The 21503-nt window shown below is 41.2% G+C and overlaps 1 protein-coding gene across 1 annotated transcript; it reads left to right on the plus strand.

Moving 5' to 3' along the window:
* The first annotated feature begins 13166 nt into the window (after window positions 1-13166).
* Window positions 13167-20481, plus strand: LOC110491484 (sclerostin). Its single transcript, XM_021564968.3, has 2 exons — window positions 13167-13823; window positions 16955-20481. The coding sequence occupies exons 1-2, from the start codon at window positions 13505-13507 to the stop codon at window positions 17374-17376; spliced, it is 741 nt and encodes a 246-aa protein (XP_021420643.1). The 5' UTR covers window positions 13167-13504; the 3' UTR covers window positions 17377-20481.
* The last annotated feature ends 1022 nt before the right edge of the window (window positions 20482-21503 follow it).

The following is a 21503-nucleotide window of genomic DNA, read 5'->3' on the forward strand; positions in this document are numbered from 1 at the left end:
TTGGTTAAAGGCCTTTTCGGCGTCAAGAGATATAACGGCAAGGTCCACGTTGGGTAACCTCTGAGAATACATAATGTTGAAGAGGCGCCTGAGATTGAAGAATGAGTTTCTGTTAGGGATAAAGCCGGTCTGGTCCGAATGGACCAATTTGCCAATTAAAGTGCTAAGCCTGTTAGTCAGAGTTTTTGCTCAAATCTTTTGGTCTGTATTAAGGAGAGATATTGGTCTGTATGACCTTACCTCTTCCGGATCTTTACCCTTCTTATGTATAACTGTAATGAACGCTTCATCCAAAGTAGATGGGAGAGCTCCATCCTCATTGGCCTGAACCAACATTTTGTGCAGGTAGGGAGAGAGCATGTTGCTGAATATTTTATAGAATTCACCAGGGTATCCATCTGGGCCCGGGGTCTTGCCACTCTTTAGAGATTTAATTGTTTCTCGAATTTCTTCAAGAGATATTTCCTTATTCAGGAAGTTAGAATCTTCCTGGTTCAGGGCAGGAAGATTACAGTCCTCCAAAAAGTTTTGCATAATTAAGGGGTTAGGATCCGCTTTAGATGTATATAGAGTCTCATAAAACTGACGGAATCTGTCATTGATGTCTTTGGGAGAAGAGAGTAATTCCCCAGATGCAGATTTAACTTTGTGAATCATTCGGTCATTTTTTCGAAGTTGTCTGGCGAGTAATTTGTGTGGTTTGTCACCAAACTCAAAATATTTTTGCTTGGCATAGAGAAAAGATTGAGCAATTTTAGCTAAAAGAAACTGATTATATTAACATTTTAAAGAGGTAATTTTTTTAAATGTTTCTCCATAGATGGATGGCTAGCATTCTCCCTATCCAGTAAGTGAATTTGTCCCTCCAGTTCTTCCAGTTTTCCTCTGTTTTGCCTACTCCTGGCAGTGTGAAAGGAGATGATACAGCCTCTCAGATAAGCCTTCAGTGTTTCCCACAATAATGCTGAGGAAGTCTCTGTGTTGTCGTTGGTATCAAAAAAAAGTAATTCGGTCTTTAAGATGTTCACAAAATGTTGGTTCTGTGAGGAGCTGACCCTCTCGTTTGGTACAATGTCACCCAATCTCAGGGAGAAGGTGAGTGGACTGTGGTCCGAGATTATAATATCATGATACCTCACATTACAGGTTTAGGGGAGTAGTTTAGCATCAACCAAAAAGTAGTCAATTCGAGTGTAAACATTGTGAACATGAGAGTAAAAGGAGTATTCCCTACCCGTAGGGTTAGCGAGCCTCCATATATCAAATAAGTTAGATTTTTTTATGTAGTTATTCAAGAATTCGCTTGAATAGGAGGTAGGGGTTCGGCGGGTAGAGGATATATCCAAATATTGGTCTAGCACACAGTTAAGGTCCCCTAGTAACTGACTAGGTTAGTATGGGAGATATCTGGAATCAGAACAAGGACTCTTTTGAAAAAAATAGGGGTTATCAAAGTTTGGCCCATAGATATTTAGGAGAGTTACTGAAGTAGAGTGGATTTCTCCTATTACGATCACATAATGACCCTCTTTATCCGCAATAGTGGTTTTAGGTAGAAAGGGAATTCCTTTCCGTACCAGAATCGCTGTGCCTCTCGTTTTGGCAGAGAAGTTAGAGTGATACACTTCCCCCACCCACCTACAATTAAGTCTGCTATGAGAGTTATTTTTCAGATAGGTTTCTTGCTAAAAATATAATATCCGACAAGAGTGCTTTCAAGTGGGCTAGGACCTTGCCTCCCTTAATTGGTTCGTTTAAACCCTTGACATTCCAGGAATATATATATACACATACACACCCGCAAAAAAAAAATGCATATATAAAAATATATATTTAAAAAAATATATATGTATGGATGCACATATACACATATACACACACATACATATGCACATGTACACATACAAACATTCATACACCAGAATAACAATCTATACTGATTTAAAATATACACATACATAATACTAAAATAATAGAAAAATAATAATAAAGTACAAATAATAATTATATGGACGCACACCTACACAGACACAAGCACTACAGAGGGCTGGTGGTAATCTAGTCGGGAGAGCGGCCCACAGCTAGACAAAGGCAGAACTGCACAAAACATCAACTTGCTAACCAGGTGTCTGCGTCTGCCCCTTCCCAACCATCACCCCCAGTCCCCTGCAAGCAATAAATAAATGGTATAGTAAGGATTGAAAAATAAATAACGAAACAAAACAAAAATTCTTAGTCTTGCATGGAAGAGCAAGGCTGGGCGAAGATAGAGTTTGTAGAGTTTGGTCATGACATCTCTGTAGCCGGCGGGGTGCTTTGCCACATCTGGCGCATAATCCTCATAGACACGGAATGAGTGCCCTTTATGTGACAGGTTGCCCCTCATTCGAGCTTCACGCAGGATAAGCTCCTTGGTCTTGAAACTGTGACAACAGATGATTACTGGGCGAGGACTTTGGCCCGGTCCAGGCACTGGGACAAGGGAGCGATGTGCACGGTCCAGCTGGGGATCCGAAGCTAAAAGATCCGATCCCATTGCATCCTTCAATAGCTTGGCGAAGAAGTCGGTGGGGTGAGCGCACGCCTCCACCCCCTCTGCCAGACCAACAACACGAAGGTTATTACGTCTGGATCGGCCCTCCAGGTTGACCACTTTCACAGAAAGCCTCTGCACACTATCCTGCAATGACGTTCATAGCTTCTCTAACTCGTCGATCCTACCAGCGTTGAATTCAGAAGCTTTCTCAAGGTCCACAATACTCTGGCCATGCGAAGCGACCGTTCGAATGATGCTCTCGATTTTGGTGTCCAGTAGCCTTAAGATCCTCAGCTATAGCAACACGTAGCTCCCCCAAAGCCCGGGTAAGTTCTGTAAGTGTCACGTTGTTGCCTGTGCCTTCTGCCATGTCTGTCTCGTTGTTTAGTGGGGAGTAGGCCTCCGCTGTGGATTTGGTCGCTTATTACTCTGCATTTTCACATAGAAAGCTACAATCTTGTATTAGAAAGAAACATTTGTTGTAAAAAGTGCCATAAAGTAGGTTAAATTATATTATTTCGCAAAAACGTTGCAGGAGCCTCTCACACACAGCCATTCACTCCAACCTGCTAGCTCCGCTCGAGTATCTGTCTTTGAACATAAACCTTGGCTCATCTTTAAATATTGTTGTATCTTGTTGTTGTAGACCTCCATCTGCTACTGTTGGCTCTCTGGATTGTATTTTTGAATTGATATCAGAGAATGTCAATTCTGAGTTTGTCCTGATGGGTGATCTGAATCAGGACTGGCTAACATCTAGCTCTGATCAACTCAAAATTCTATGCAATACTATAATCTCACTCAGATTGTCAACAGTGTAATAACTAGGTTGAATATAAAATATTGTCTGAAATCCTCTTTGATGTGATCTTAACCAATAATCCTCATTGTTTTAATGCTTCTGGTATTTTTTCAAATGACATAAGTGATCACTGTGCTATTGCCTGTGTGAGAGATGGTCAAATTCATAAGAAATCTCCACGTGTCATTACGAAAAGAAACTGGAAGCGGTTTGATATTCAATGTTTTTTACATGATGTATCAAGCATTGAATGGAATAAACTGGAATTAATCCCTGATGTTGAACTAGACTTTTCTTACTTACACAACGCATTCCAGGATGTATGCAATGGGCATGCCCCTTTTAAAAAATTCAGGATTAAGGGCAGAGAGAACCCTTGGTTTACTAAGGAACTTACAAAAATCACAAGGGAACGAAATGCTGTGTGGGCTCAAGCAAAAGGGACTGGTTTGACAGATGATTGGATGGCTTTTAAACGTCTTCGAAATATGGGTGTGACTATGATCCGTAAATTGAAAGCAGACCTGAAATCTACTACACATAATTTAAATAATCCATCCAAATTCTGGCAAGTAGTGAAAAGTTTGGAGTGCAAAAAAGATACACAGCTTCCCAAACAATTGTTGGTAGACACACAGATTGTAACTGAGAGAACCTCCATTCTGAAAGTCTTGAATCCGCATTTTTTAGATGCAGGCAGTTTATTTGAAAAGGTCAAAGGTATAATTGAGCCCCCAATGAATTTACCTGACACCCCTGTGCACTCCTTCACCAGGTTCTCATTGTCAGCCTTCTCTGTTTCAGAAGTGTGTAAAGTCCTGAAAGAAATTGATGGGAAAAAATCCCCTAGCCCTGATGAACTAGACCCCCGCTTCCTGCACCTAGCTGTAGGCATCATTGCTCCCCCTTAACATGTATTTTTAACCTCACTCTTGATGTTAAGGAAATTCCCAAATTATAGAAATCTTCTTTTGTACTGCCTCTCCTGAAAGGTGGAGATCCTTCGCTACTTGACAACTATCGACCCATATCAAAATTGTCTGTACTGTCTAAAGTACTGGAGTCCTTAGTTAATAGGCAGCTAAAGGCCTACTTCCAAGAAAACAACATCTTAAATAGAATGCAATCAGGTTCTAGGTCTGGCAACAGCACTGTTTCAGCAACATTGAAGGTTTTAATTGACATCCACTGTGCTCTTGATAAGAAGTTACATTGTTTGTCTGTCTTTATTGATTTGTCGAAAACTTTTGACACCGTGGACCATGCTGTGTTAGTGCAAAGGTTAAAATGTTGTGGAATTACTGGTCATGCTCTAGATTGGTTTTTAAATTACCTATCAAATCATACACAATGAGTAATGACGAATGGTTGTAAATCTGATTCCATAGATGTGTGCTCAGGTGTTCCTCAAGGTTCTATTTTGTGCCCACTGTTGTTCATTTTGTATATCAACAACATTGGGGATCTTATTGAAACAGAGGATGTTCATTTTTTGCAGATGATACTGTTCTTTATTCAAGTGGTAGTAGTTTATCTTTAGCTTTTGAAAATGCCCAAATAGCATTTAACATCATACAACAGAATCTGTATGATTTAAAGCTGGTTCTAAATTCGGGTAAAACAAAATGCATGATATTTTCAAATGCCAGGCATGTTACTAATTATGTCATTGCTACAATGGCTGGACATACTATAGAGCAAGTTAAAGTGTACAAATATTTGGGCGTGTGGGTTGATGATAAGCTGAGCTTCACTGTGCATGCTGTCTAAAGTACTGGAGTCCTTAGTTAATAGGCAGCTAAAGGCCTACTTCCAAGAAAACAACATCTTAAATAGAATGCAATCAGGTTCTAGGTCTGGCAACAGCACTGTTTCAGCAACATTGAAGGTTTTAATTGACATCCACTGTGCTCTTGATAAGAAGTTACATTGTTTGTCTGTCTTTATTGATTTGTCGAAAACTTTTGACACCGTGGACCATGCTGTGTTAGTGCAAAGGTTAAAATGTTGTGGAATTACTGGTCATGCTCTAGATTGGTTTTTAAATTACCTATCAAATCATACACAATGAGTAATGACGAATGGTTGTAAATCTGATTCCATAGATGTGTGCTCAGGTGTTCCTCAAGGTTCTATTTTGTGCCCACTGTTGTTCATTTTGTATATCAACAACATTGGGGATCTTATTGAAACAGAGGATGTTCATTTTTTGCAGATGATACTGTTCTTTATTCAAGTGGTAGTAGTTTATCTTTAGCTTTTGAAAATGCCCAAATAGCATTTAACATCATACAACAGAATCTGTATGATTTAAAGCTGGTTCTAAATTCGGGTAAAACAAAATGCATGATATTTTCAAATGCCAGGCATGTTACTAATTATGTCATTGCTACAATGGCTGGACATACTATAGAGCAAGTTAAAGTGTACAAATATTTGGGCGTGTGGGTTGATGATAAGCTGAGCTTCACTGTGCATGTGGAGAACTTGTTAAGGAAGTTCAAACTGAGAATAAGTTTTTATTACCGGCATAAGGCTTGTTTTTCTTTTGAGGCCAGGAAGGAGCTGGTACGATGTACATTACTGGCGGTTTTAGATTTTAGTTATGTTATATACAAGCAGGCCTCAACCACTACCCTGAGAGCACTTGATTCAGTGTATCATACAGCACTCAGGTTCAATACACATCATTATTATCTCTAAAAAGTTGTTGGCTGGTTGTCATTGACCTTTCGTAGGCTTAAACACTGGTATACACTGATTTATAAGGCCATTTTGGGTAAAATGCCATTTTATCTCTGTTCTTTTTAGTCAGGTTGGTAAATAAATATAAATTACGGTCCCATTCTCCTTTGCTTCTAACAGCACCAAAAATTAGAACAGGTCGTGGTAGAAATAGTTTTAGTTACTTAGCTCCGTGGTCCTGGAATTCTATCCTGAACATTTTAAAATGTGATGATCTAGTTTTGTTGGTGGAGTTTAAACACTTGATCGATGTATATATTATAGAAGAGTGTAATTGTCTTTAGGACAGCTGTTTTTAGTCAAGACTTTTGTGTTTTTTATGTAAAATGTTTTTGTTGTACTGTATGTGTGTTTATAGTTTTGCTTAATGTTGTGTAAGTTGTTTTGTCTGAAACGTTGTTCCCCCTGCTGCTATTGGACCAGATCTCTCTTGGAAAAGAGATGTTATCTCAATGAGAAAAAACCTGTATAAATAAAGGTAAAAAATAAATTAATTAAAACTTGTCAATAATCAACTGACTGGCTTTCTTGATGTCTATAGTATTCTCTCTGGTATGCAATCGGGGTTCTGCTCAGTTTATGGATGTGTCACTGTAATCTTAAAGGTCCTCAATGATGTCACCATTGCCCTTGATTCTAAGCAACGTTGTGCTGCTATTTTCATTGACTTGGCCTAAGCTTTTGACACGGTAGACCATTCCATTCTTGTGGGCCGGCTAAGGAGTATTGGTATCTCTGAGGGGTCTTTGGCCTGGTTTGCTAACTACCTCTCTCAAAGAGTGCAGTGTATAAAGTCAGAAAATCTGCTTTCTCAGCCACTGCCTGTTACCAAGGGAGTACCAAAAGGCTCAATTCTAGGCCCTACGCTCTTCTCAATTTACATCAACCACATAGCTCATCCATTTATATGCAGATGATACAGTCTTATACTCAGCTGGCCCCTCCCCGAATTTTGTTTTAAACGCTCTACCACAAAGCATTTTTGGTGTCCAAGAAGCTTTCTCTACCCTTAACCTTGTTCTGAACACCTCCAAAAAAATGTGTTTTGGTAAGAAGAATGCCCCTCCTCCCACAGGTGCTATTACTACCTCTGAGGGTTTAGAGCTTGAGGTAGTCACCTCGTACAAGTACTTGGGAGTATGGCTAGAAGGTTAAATCTAGACTTGGTTTCCTCTATTGTAATCGCTCCTCTTTCACCCCAGCTGCCAAACTAACCCTGATTCAGATGACCATCCTACCCATGCTAGATTACGGAGACATAATTTATAGATTGACAGGTAAGGGTGCTCTCGAGCGGCTAAATGTTCTTTATCATTCGGCAATCAGATTTGCCACCTTATAGGACACATCACTGCACTCTATACTCTATACTCTGTAAACTGGTCATCACTGTACACCCGTCGCAAGAACCACTGGTTGATGCTTATTTATAAAAACCTTTTAGGCCTCACTCCCCCCTATCTGAGATATCTACTGCAGCCCTCATCCTCCACATACAACACCCGTTCTGCCAGTCACATTCTGTGAAAGTCCCCAAAGCACACACATCCCTTGGTCGCTCGTTTTTACATTTCGCTGCAGCTAACGACTGGAACGAGCTGAAACACACTCAAACTAGACAGTTTTATCTCCATCTCTTCGTTCAAAGACTCAATCATGGACAGTCATACTGACAGTTGTGGCTGCTTTGCATCATATATTGTTGTCTCTACCTTCTTGCCCTTTGTGCTGTTGTCTGTGCTCAATAATGTTTGTACCATGCTTGCCTTTTGGTAGGCCGTCAATTGTAAAAAAAATAATTTGTTCTTAAATGACTTGCCTAGTTAAAAAAAAGTTCAACAAAATCTAATAAAAATAACAATTCTTAAATGGAAGAAGTTTGGAAGCACCAAGACTCTTTCTAGAGCTGGCCGCCCGGCCAAACTGAGCAATCGGGGGAGAAGGGCCTTGGTCAGGGAGGTGACCCAGAACCCAATGGTCACTCTGAGAGAGCTCCAGAGTTCCTCTGTGGAAATGGGAGAACCTTCCAGAAGGACAACCATCTGTGCAGCACTCAACCAATGAGGCCTTTATGGTAGAGTGGCCAGACGGAATCCACTCTTCAGTAAAAGGCACATGACATCCCGCTTAGAGTTTTCCTTTAACTAGGCAAGGCAGTTAAGAACAAATTCTTATTTGCAATGACGGCCTACAATGGCCAAACCCGGATGATGCCTGACCAATTGTGCTCCGCCCTATGGGACTCCCAATCACGGCCAGTTGTGATACAACAGAAACAAGATTATCTGGTCTGATGAAACCAAGATTGAACTGGCCTGAATGCCAAGTGTCACGGCTGAAGAAAAACTGGCGCCATCCCTGGAGAGACCTGAATATAGCTGTGCAGTACCACTTCCCGTCCAAGCCCCCCATATACAGGTGTGCCAAGCTTGTAGCATCATACCCAAGAAGACTCAAGGCTGTAATCGCTGCCAAAGGTGCTTCAACAAAGTACTGAGTAATGGGTCACAAATACTTATGCTAATGTATTATTTCAGTTTTAATTGTTTTATACATTTGCGAACATTTCTGAAATCCTGTTTTTGCTTTGTCGTTATGGGGTATTAGGTGAAGATTGATGAGAAAAATATATATCTTTAATCAATTTTACAATATGGCTGTAACGTAACAAAATGTTGAAGAAGTCAAGGGGTCTGAATACTTTCTGAATGCACTATATACCATAGTATACTATAGCATTTTTTTTATGTTGGCACACACACACACACAGCGAGAGAGGGCTCCATTAACAAACCATATGGCCACAATCCCACAAGCAGACCTCCTCTCCGCCTGGCCCAGCAGGGCTTCACATGCAGCGATCCAGTCAGCCCCGTTGGAGCTTCCCATTCTAAGAGGTTAAATAAACATTGTGCACATAATTTATTGCCGATGTATAATACAGTCTTGTAAACCTACAAGGTTTTTCATCTAATGAATAACATCGACAGTGAACATCAAATGGCAAACATAGGTCACGGAGAAGACTGACAATGCCAAACCAATTAAGTGGGAATTTCAAGGCATGGGAAACAACAGAGTTGTTTGTCTGTTGAATCTCTGTTGGCAATCCTGGCTTCCATTTGATAAAAGCGTTTCAAAAGTAGCAATCTGGATTATAACAAAGCGGAGCAGCGACCAACGACAATGAGGAGAAACATACCGGCCTGAACAGAAAGAAAGGGGGTGGGGGTAGAAGTTGATATTGGACGATTTAAAAAAAATAAACCCCAGCTCTCCTCCAAAATATCCCATCAGAGATCTCTCTTACTGGAGTGAGCTGTGTGTATTTGGTGACAGGTCATTCAAGGAGAGCAAAAAACTACCTACAATTACAGTGTGTTCCTTTGCATAGAGGACAATCTACTGCTATGTGAGAGCTCGTAAAATGAGACGGCAAAACCTTCAGATTAGGAGGGGATGATTTCCAGGGTAATAACATGGGCAGCTAAGAATAGCACCTGCGGCATGCGGCGTGGTGAGCAGCATGCTGGGTAGCGCGGCTGGTTAGCACATGGCTTATGGTGGCCTGTGAGGCCTGTCCAGGCTCCCCAGTCAAGTGCAGCCAAGGTTCCCACAGTTCCCACCACAAGGCTCATGTGTACGGAGCGGATTTAGATGATGAAGGCTCTGTTTGGAACGCACTGGTTACAACAGATGAAGGAAGCTATGTTCTCCTGCTGGTGTACTACTTAGCCTGGTTCGCCAGGGCTTGAAATGAGACTAGCGTCTACCTACATGAATAGACGGGTTGGTTGTTGTACAATGAGCACTATTTGTCTCTCAAAAATCGTTACAGTTGGTTAGCTAGCTAGTGAATTTTTGCTGTAATTAGCATTGACATGAAATCTGTCAAAACATCTCAAAACAAGACATGGTATCAAGAACAAGACAAGACTTACTGAAACGATCCACCTACGATTCCCCACATGTTAGATTCTTATCATTGATGCCAGCTATCTGACCATTCATAATCATAACAAAGCACGGCTTGAGGCCACATCGATGCGTGCACATCATTTCCCTGACATTGTTAGCCATCCTTTCTATTGAGAGCATTAGGTTTGAGACCTATGTTTTAGAACAGAGGATGGAGCTGGGAGATAAACTGCATGCTAACCTCAGGTGTTTCTTCATATTTCCTATTCGTTCACACAAACCATACAGAGAGGTGGGTGGTGTAAAGCTCAACAATTCCAGTCCTGTCAAAGACAAATGTTGGAAATTCAGGCTTCACTTTTCATATTGCTGAGGATTTGCATGCAGTTAGTTTGGCTTCAGCTATAGAGTTGAGGCACAGTGAAAGTCAATAACCTGAAAGCCTTTCCTGAAATGGAAACATCTTCTGTTCTGTGGAGAGTGTTACTTTATGGCCCGGACCAGGCAACATTATACCGTATGTTGATAAATCTTCTCATTGTGTGACAATGTGCAGATACGGTTTAGAATGAATTGTGTGTATATGCACGGATGATAAATCATTTGCCTGGATTGTTGGAAAGCGAAGCAGTGCACTCCTGCCCTGCAAGATATACACTGATACAATGCAGAACCCCTGCCAATAATGCAGTGCTTTTAAACATGTCCAGGGTGTACTTCCATGGATTGATAACGTCATCTTTCCCAAGTAGCTTCGCTCATGCACATTGTTCCATGTTTCCATGTATCCAATACCTCCTCTCCAAATCCCATAGCAACTGTAGGCAGATTCCTACGACATCTCTTATAATTTGTGGTTATCAGGATCCCTATATTTAATTGAGCTAATGTTAGATTTAGTGCATTCTTCTTGTCTCTTGAGTTGCTTGGAAACTCAACACAGTACTGTGCAGTTGTCATGTGTGAAGAGAGGGACATGAACAAATGGTGACACAGTATATAATTAAGCAATAAGGCACGATGGGGTGTGGTATATGGCCAATATACCACGGCTAAGGGCTGTTCTTATGCACGACAACGCGGATTCCTGGGTACAGCCCTATACCACAAACCCCCGAGGTGCCTCATTGTTAGTATAAACTGGTTATCAGTGTAATTAGAGCAGTAAAAATAAATGTTTTGTCATACCCGTGGTATACGGTTTGATATACCACGGCTGTCAGCCAATCAGCATCCAGGGCTCAAACCACCCTGTTTATAATCTTTCATAGCCAGGCATGAATTGTATCTTTTCCAGGTTACACTCTATATGACCCTGTCTACAAATAAAACTCATACTATGTAAGCAGGGGGTATACAGAGTGTTGACACTGTGTATTTAGGGGAAGATACCAGACATCTGAAGCATTCTGTTGATACTCTGCATAACTACAGACAACACATTTTTGACTGACTTATTAAACAATAACGAAATGTGTCAACAATTCAGAATTTGGGCAAGCATAATTGCAAAACAGACCATTTTACCATTTCACATACTATTTACCATCATTTTCACCCAACAGTATACCCCATCTGAAATCAACATCTATTTCAAACCTGTGTGTTCAAGTAGTTAGCATCCTCGTCAGATGAATCACTGTTTCCCAACTCTCAGTCCTCCAATCCCGAGGAGCTAAATGCTTTGTTTATGTGGCTCAGACGCTGTGTTTGTTCATCTCCTATAAAATGAAATGTCCAACCATCCCTTTACGCTGCTGGCGGCCCTTACACAATCTGGAGAGCATCTGATTGTTATTCAGGGCCTTGACTGTTATTATGATGAAGCAGTAAAAAAAGTGCTGGAGCCCGGGTGCTCTATTCAGAAAACCAAAAACAGGAGGACTGTGAGCGACAGGGAGGGAAGGTAGTAATCAGAGCTGGCGCTGTGGTGGACACGGGACCATTCTCTACCAGGGGGATGACAGGAGCACAGACATGGAGAAACACGGACGGAGTCTTATAGGGAGAGCTGTGTCCAGTCCACTAACCCACTGTGTCAAAGCCAGGAGCCCACAAGCAAAGCAGGTTGATCTCTCTTTGTGACAGGTTCTAGGCTGGTTGTTTATTGTGGCTCCTGTGGTGGCTGAAATAGAGAAAGGAACATTGCAACATAATTAAATCATCCTTATCCTTGATTATTATTGGCATCGTTTTGAAGCCTGTTGGCTTGCTCCATAAATTTCAACTCTGATGTTAGGTTTCAACTGACTGGGCACACACTGGTTGAATCAACGTTGTTTCCAAGTCACTTCAATTAAATCATGTCGAACTAACTAACTTGGAATAGACATTGAATTGATGTCTGTGCCCAGTGGGAATACACCTAAAGGTAGAAGGAAACCATCAAACATCTCATTACGACCACAGCTCAGTTCCCAAAATGAATGACAGGTAACAATGTGTCATGAACAGTACTATTTTTCCAGAATGTGAGTGTGTTCATGCAGCGCACTGGGCACGTCCGCTGCATCCTCCTCAAAATAACTCCAATAGGAGAACATGTCATGTTGATCAGAGCCCCGTCAAAATCCTATCTATTTCCACTGAACCGTTTATTTGTTTATTATCCCTCAAGAGGGCAGCATTTGTACAATGGAGCCTCCATCTTTCAGCACTTCCAATCGAAAGACTGTGATTTCAAGGATGCCAAGAGTTTGCTGGAACCCTCTTTTCCGTCCAAATCATTTTATTAAAACCAGAGCACCAGACACTAGATACAGGATGGGACCTGTCATTTTCAGTGGATCAAAGAATCAGGAAGAAAATGGTGATAATGTGTTATGAGTTGTCTGAAGAAGAATGGCGTTACATTTCTAGATCCTTTTTCAAGAGGTCTATGACTGTGCAATAAATGTTTGGTCAATAGTGTACACTAATTCCAAAGCAGATACACGAGCCTACAATAAACAACAAAATACAAGTAATAAAACAAAGGAGTAATATTACAAATAGACTGCTGCGACCTGTCAAAATGTACGCATTTCACAATTTTGCTATTATTTCTTACCCTATTATTCATGTTTTTTAATTATTATGTTTTACTTATAATTGTTTAAACACAATTGCGCGAGCTATCAAAAGTTGTCTACGATGGAGAGGGAAGCAGCCTAGCCATGAAACGTCACTCTATCGTCTTCCCGACTGCGCCCTGGATCACTTTCCAAACAGAACACTTAAAAACAACTTAAATACTTTTGAGACACATAGTGCGTTAATCACGAAGGAAAAAAGCTGCGTTACAGGAACTCAAAGAGACCAGAGACGGAGGTGGATGCGCTATCTCCCTAAAACCAACGTACCCAAACCCGTGCGCACCTCTCCTTGCGAGCGCCCATGCACCTCCCCACCATTTTTTAAATAAATGAATTTGGCTGGGGCTGGACCCCTCCCACTTTGTGTATGCTCTTAATTGTCAGTTTTGACGAAAGCTTGGGTATTTAAATAGCGTCAACGTCTCTTGTATGGGTGGAATTGGTGAAGTTGTTACAGAGCGCATCTTACCCGACGTTTTTCACCTGCTCTACCGCGGATCGATAAGCATGCAGGTGTCTCTCGCGCTCCTCGTCTCCAGCACGGGGCTGCTGCTGCTACAGGGATGTTGTACGGTCGTGCAGGGATGGAGGGTACTAAAAAACGATGCTACAGAAATAATACCAGAATATACTGAGAACGCACAGCCTCCCGAGCAACCAATACTACAGGCTTCTAATAATAACAGTAATACAATGAATCGACCAAAACACGGGGGAAGAAGATCATCAGCAAACAGAGCCTCTTATAGTGAGTATTTATTTTTGAACGTTATCTGGTAGCCTGCATAGCTATTAGGACTAGAGGATTACATGTCCATATTCGGGGCGCATTATGATTACGCCTACTTGTAATCATAACTCGCATTACTTGTAAAAAAAAATAAAAATGTAAACCATCCGTACAATGTGAGGTTGGTCTTCAGAAAGGATGAAACTGTATGGATAATCTTTAATCAATTTCATTGAATAATTTCGTATTGTTTAATCAATCTAATAAAATGTCATTTGAATTTTACTGTAACACTTTGTTTGAATAAGTGGTACTTGTATAAAATCTAAACGTTTAAAATAAACAGCTCGGGATGGTGCTAATATCTCATGGAGATCTATGAACAGCTGTACTGTACTCGTGCGAAATATGAGCAATCACTTGGTGAAAAAAGAGCGCTTTCAATTTAAGGTTAACCGAGGCGTTTTTACAGTATCTATTAATGTGTCATGTTAGATTGACGTTATGTTCTCAAGCACATAGCTTTTGGGCAGTCTGAACTGTTCAAAAAACGCACACTCACCACACATGTCATTTCCCAGCATAGCTTGTCGTCCTTTACGCACGAGTTAATTCGTTTCCGTCCATTTGTAAGACCACACACGTCCTTTTAATCTTAAAACATGCAAGGTATCGATTAAATTCTCAATGTATGGTCACTCTATAACCCGGGGAATGATACCTCACCTGTGTGGTTTATGTGGATCATTATGTCAAAGAAACCCTCCAAAGACCACCCAGAACATCCAATCATTTTTCATTTAATTCCCAAAAGTGCCGAAAAGTGCTACTTTTCTATATAGATTAGTCAATATCAAATCATGGATAAAGCTTAAGGAACTCCAGTGGCCATTTTTAATTGCAGCTTTCCCTGTTGATGCTTGACAATGGTGTTTAGACTGGAACAGCTGTACTGTTGAATGGAGGAAGCAGGGTTGCGGTTAAATGAATGCTACGCAAAGGCTGAGAGAGCAACATGTTCATTTATATGCCTGTGGTTTTCTCCTCACACAATCGGAAGAGGTCGAATTACAAAAGATCATGGTTTTCACTCTATCCTCCATGCTATTTTCCTCTCTTTCATACAATTAGTCAAGGTCTGCCTATGCCATAGCTATTTAATCGCAACAACATGTGTTAAAAAATAAAACGCCAGGGTTTCTGTTCTTATGGGATTTCTTCAGGGTATTTAGAAATTGCTGGTTAAATTCAACACGGTGCTGGAGAATGACTCCCACCTGTAGCCAGTAAAGGATATGCTGTAGTCATGCTGATTTGTACAGAGGAAATATCTCTGAATAGCCTCTCATGGATTCAAGATGCACAATGTTATTCTTTCCCAGTTTCTCCCAGTCTCATCATTTCAAATCTAATAGAGACTGTACGTAGAGTATAAATGACAAACCTTGCTCCCCCGGGGATCTAAATTGCTGTAATGAACAATGAGATACATTTGACATAATACTTGAAAACCTCTTAAACAACAGACAGCTTCAGAGTGGGTTTGGAAGAAAATGCACATTTCTAAATCTCTTCTTATACTGAGCAATATCCATCGAGAGAGAGAGAGAGAGTGAAACAATCATCTATTCAGTAGTCATTTGAAACATATTCAAGTGATTCGTCTTATGAAGATGGAAACTTGTTTGCAATTTCTGTGCCACAATGCTAAAAAAACAACCACATATTTAAAACTGGTTATCAGAATGTGTTGTTAAATGGCTACAACTTGATGAATGTTTGAAGTGTGATTGTATGATTGCTTAGTAAAATGTTTTTGTTTACCTTTTGTATTTCTAAATAGATCATGTCTATTTGTTCAGTCCGCTGCCCACCACTCAGATTATATTTTGGCCCACTAAGCCCAAAAGTTTGAGCACCCCTGATCTAATGAGTCATATCATATGTGATAAGGGTCTTCCTCATATCTGCCTCCCTCTGGGAGGACCATATCTTCCCATGACTCTTTCCATGGTCCCAGTGGGGTCATGGAGGCAGAGAGGGTCTGTCTGGCTGCCCCTCCAGTCACTCCCTGGTCCCTGTGCTCAGCAGTCGGTACTCTGAGAGAGACCTGAGACCAGAGCAGAGCCCTTGTGCTGTGGTCTCCCGAGCAGCCGAGACACAAAAACACCAGATCAGGTTCTCTGAATGAAAAAAAGGAAGTCATCCTTCCATAAATCCTTTGTTCTACTTTTCGCAAAAGAAAAACTACGAAAGAAAAACAGATCCCTCTCAGTGTATAGTTTCCTTACCGACACGTCCTCTGCTATTCTGCACGCCACTTGTAAAGAAAGAGAACGATAACTAATGTGTAAGGCTTTTGAGAAGAGGCCATGGCCAAAATATTGAATTTACCAGCCATGCACTGAATATACTCTCTTAGTTTTGCTTTTTTCCAATTGTCAAATTGTTTGTTTTGGAATTAAAATACTTGTACAGCAAGCATTTAGACTGTTTCCAATCTTCACATCCTTTACGGAGGGCCTGCATTGTGTATGGCAGCTTTGGTTCCGACTTAAATCTCCATTATGTTTGATTGAGCTGTTTAATAGCACTCTGATCTGGATTTGCTATCAGCTGATTGCTGCCAGCTGTAATTCCACATCCAACCTTATTTTCAGGCAACAGTCATCATCAGATCATGCATCAACGTTAGTGTTGAGTTTAACTCATTTCCCACCTTATACTGAGCCCTTCCACCAAACAAATGTGACAGTATTGATTTTGAATTGGATTTGTACATGTTCAATTCTAAAAAAAAGGGCACTCTGTTGAGATTAAAAATAGCTGAATGGTGTAACAGAAGGAAGAGTTTGAACATTTTAGAAGATTTAAAATCTGCCTCATATTCCATTTCCCAGCCCAGCTCCACACACGCAAACTAACCAAGTTATTAGAATAAACGAATAACAGTATATGAACAATCGAACCATGCGTTTTTGACACAGGCACATGTTTGACATATTCAGAAAACGGAGACACAACTGTATAGCTCTCTGCTCTTGAATAGTTAAATGGAAGATTTCCCTCGAGTCGTATCGTCTTCAAAGTGTTTGATTTGGAGCGATGCCACAGAGTGTGTAAACCTCATTTCCTCCTCTTCACCCCAGGTGCCTCGGAGCTGAGCTGCAGGGAGCTGCGCTCCACCCGTTACATCACTGACGGCTCCTGCCGCAGTGCCAAGCCCGTCAAGGAGCTGGTGTGCTCGGGTCAATGCATGCCCGCCCACCTCCTACCCAACTCCATCGTGCGCGGCAAATGGTGGCGGAGCAGCGCCTCTGACTACCGCTGCATCCCGGCCCACTCCCGAACACAGCGGGTGCAGCTGCAGTGCCCCAACGGCAACTACCGGGCTTACAAAATCCGCGTGGTCACCTCCTGCAAGTGCAAACGCTACAGCCGCCACCACAACCAGTCAGAGGCCAAGGAGAGCTCCTCAGAGGCCAAGCCCAGACGCGACAAGAAACGCACCCGGCTGCCTGGGAGTCGGAACAAAAGCAACACACCGACACTGGTCAGCAATTCATACTGAGGATGCTCTTCCTTCCTTCGTACACGGACAGAGACCAAAGCAGTACACACGCACATGTTACACACATCCAACACGGCTCCTTCACTGGAAGAGGGAGAAGAAGAGCCTTTTCAACAAATAAAAGGATTTGTAAAGCTGTTTGTTGGACTGATTTGACACAAGTCTTTCTCACCAGAGAGGCACTATAGATTTTGCAGCCTATTTTACAAAATATTTCAGAACTTTTGATTTGCATGACCAAATGAGTCGACAAAATGCCAGGGAAGGCCATGTGACTGGTCAGGAAAGGTGGAACACTGCTAGGATGGGAGTGTACAGTATTATACATGTTCCGGTTCGTAGCTAACAGCCTCTGACTCAGACACTAAGAGTATCCACCTTCGCCACAGCAAGAGGTGAACCTAAACTCAAACCCCACCTGTCAAAACATCCACCGGGCAGGCTACATTGCCTGATAGGCCTATAGGGTTGAAAAGTGTGTCTGTGCTCTAACTGTGCTCTAGCGCCTCTATGGCTGGGTGTTCTGTACTGAGCAGCCTGTGGCAGCCCTTGGGCGTCCTGGCTATGAAGGTGGGCTGCTGACAGGCCCTGGCCTCGACCCCAGACCACGCAGCCTCCTGACAGCCCGGGGAGCACCGCACTCACCAGGAGCCCCCCCCAGGGTCCTCCTCACTCCATAGCAGCCGTATAGGAGCTGTCAGTTAAGGCCCCTGGCCCAGTGGCCCTAGTGGCCCGTGATGGTGAAAGAGATAGGGGGAGAGAGAGGGGTGGGGAATGGTTGTGTCAGCACTCCAAGACCAGGGTGCCTGCGGTCAAACAGGTGACTGAGCATTCCAGTGACCCGTCTTAATGACTAAATGAGCCCATTCCTGTGTTTAAGATTTGAGTCATGAAAAGCCATTTCCTCTAGACATGGCTAGTTCCTGTTTGCTGAAACCACACAGACACACAAAAGATCCTCATGTGTAGAGGAGGCTCCAGCAATTGTGCCTGTTGTTACCTTGAGGCACAGCATTCTATACTCATCTACACCCTGAATGGAGACTATCTGTTAGAAGCAAATAGCATTGGTAACCAACTAGCCGTATCCCTATTCTATTCATTGAGAACCTAGATGGTGAGGGAGAGAAAACAACTCCACTTCTCTGACTATCAGCCCTACACTGTAAATAGCAATTAGTTCTGCTAACAATTTTTTTGGAGGGTGGAAACCACCCAACTTAAACTATACAGTGTTCAATACTTAAAGTAATAAAGTGACATCATCACCCATATTGTTATATTTTTAAGTTGTAAATACTTAACTGTTTTGGGTTTTCTGAAATATTTGACACAACATCGTATTATGTATTCTGAACTATAAAAATGGAAGTTATTTTAGCATGAATATTTGTTGTAGGGAACCTAAACATTTCGGGTCCCTTCTACTTACATTTTCAAGTGCACGTAGTAAGTAGTTCTGATAAGTAATTTTCAGCGGTCGTGTCTAACATTGTTTTATGTATTTGACAATTTGTCATTTTAACAGGCATTGTTGAGCACAGTGCTCATTCCTCTAGCAGTAACTGGAGGTAGAGTTTTAAGCATGACAGGATTCTGCATTTGCCTCTGTCAATCGGAGTGACTGTTGATAGTGGCAATTTCTTGTCTCATTATTGAAAATATATTTTCCCGATGGTTTTGATATCGTTTTCCATAATCTGTTACACTTCACAGCACAGAAAACTGCTTAATACCATTTTAGAAATATACTTTTCTTTCTTCAAACATGCATACAACATTGTGTAAAAGTACTGTATCATAAAGTACTTTTTATTTTATTACCGACAATCCTATACAAACAGAGCCATGTGGCATTATTAGGTATTCATAACTTGCAAAAATACGTAACAATTCTATATCAGCACAAACACAGATAAATCAAGTGTTTTTTGCTCTAATATCCATGTCTACTATTTTAAGTAAATTTTCATTTGACCTTTATTTAACCAGGCAAGTTGGAAAATTCTTATTTTCAATGATGGCCTAGGAACAGTGGGTTAACTGCCTGTTCAGGAGCAGAACGACAGATTTGTACCTTGTCAGCTCGAGGGTTTGAACTTGCATCTACAAGTGGTTGCATCTACAAGTGGTTGCATCTACTAGTCCAACACTCTAACCACTGGGCTACCCTACCAAGTAACAACAATTTGAGTAATGTTTAATGTTAGATTGACTTTAAAATATTAAATAATCATTACTTGTAACGTCTCAATATCTTCAGATTAGCAGAACACAAATAAATGAAGTTATATTTACTCAATAACTTTATATTTGTTAACAGTTCTTAAAAATATGAAGTGGCATATGAGTTAGTACCACTTCTAAAATTGTTGTTCTACTTACCGTTGGAAATATTTGAATAGCCACTAATCAATTTATTTAATGAGTAAGACAGTTCATTTTTACAGTACAATCTCTGAATAGAACTGACAAGAAAGATAGGAATGAGGTAAAAGACTGAAACTAAATCTGAATTGTTTTATATTGGCTACTGCTATCCCACAGGAGGGATGGAGACAGACAGACAGACAGACAGACAGACAGGCAGACAGACAGACAGACAGACAGACAGACAGACAGACACAGACAGACAGACAGGAAAAGGTTCTGGATCCCCAATTTGCCCATGCTGACAAACCCATTCCCCTTTCTCATCCCTACTACAGTCTGACCTGTATTTAATTAAGAGTACTATGAACCTTTCAGCTTATTGTCCACATTCCGTTGTGCCATTCTCTCATAATACTTCCTTGTTTTGGTGTTCTAAACTGTACTGACAATGTTTGCTTCTTGTTCAATTGTGTGTTTGAAATAGCAACTGGAAGGGATTTTGTCATGTAAGCAGAGTTGTCCGTGTATAGCCTGATTGTACTTTAGAGACTCAAAGAAGGACTGCTACAAAGAATAAACTGCATATTTATATTTTATTTCTACATTTAAATTATTTATGCAACTTGTAGTAAATGATGAAGCCATTATTGTCACATAAAATAATAGTGACTTTCAGATAATAATGAAATACTGTACAGTACAATAATAAAGTAGAGGCAGGTTTATTTGAAAGAGGTGTGTTTGTTATCATTCTTCTCTGAATGGGCTGTTTTGACAAGACCTTTCTCTCCTCTGTCTTTACCTGCACACCAAGTGTATCTCTCATGTAAACAAATATCAGCAATTAGGAAGTTGAGGTTTAGCAGCTCTTTGGAATGTCTTGCCCGGCTCACAAAAGGAGAGGAAGAGGAATTCACGCATGAGATGTTAGCGGCTCAGTCACAACAGCAACATTGCTTCGTTCACAGAGATGGATATGAGCCATAGCCGTCGTTCAGCCTGTTCTTCTCTCACAGCCTCTCGCCTCCCTCAAGGCCCAAAGGTTCAGACATTGAAAAATACTTTAAGTTCAAAACGCATCTTTCCTCACATTATCTTAGGACTCTGTGTATGCTGTATCTGGAGCACACTACAGTACTGCATTTATTCACTGACAACTTGGGCTTCCAGACAACTACCAAGACTTACTGTAGTCAGGCACTCCAGTGTACCAAATTAGGTGTTTATGACAGTTTTATCGACCAACGCATTTCTGAATTATCATAGCTGGCACCTACTTTACTACAACACTTTGGAAGACCAAACGAATGTGGAACTGTATTAAATAAAAAACAGAGAACCCACTGGAAACTATTTGTAAGTGAGTGCTTGTCATTACCCGTACCAATGACTAACAATTTATATTTAGTTTCACTGCAGCAGGAACGGTAGAGATACTCTGAATGATCGGCTATGAAAAGCCAACTGACATTTACTCCTCAGGTGCTGACCTGTTGCACCCTCGACAACCATTGTGATTATTATTATTTGACCCTGCTGGTCACCTATGAACATTTGAACATCTTGGCCATGTTCTGTTATAATCTCCACCCGGCACAGCCAGAAGAGGACTGGCCACTCCTCGTAGCCTGGTTCCTCTCTAGGTTTTTTCCTAGGTTCTGGCCTTTCTAGGTAGTTTTTCCTAGCCACCGTGCTTCTACACCTGCATTGCTTGCTGTTTGGGGTTTTAGGGTGGGTTTCTGTACAGCACTTTG

This window comes from Oncorhynchus mykiss, chromosome 16, assembly GCF_057628025.1.
Source record: "Oncorhynchus mykiss isolate SJ-2025 chromosome 16, ASM5762802v1, whole genome shotgun sequence".
NCBI lineage: Eukaryota > Metazoa > Chordata > Actinopteri > Salmoniformes > Salmonidae > Oncorhynchus > Oncorhynchus mykiss.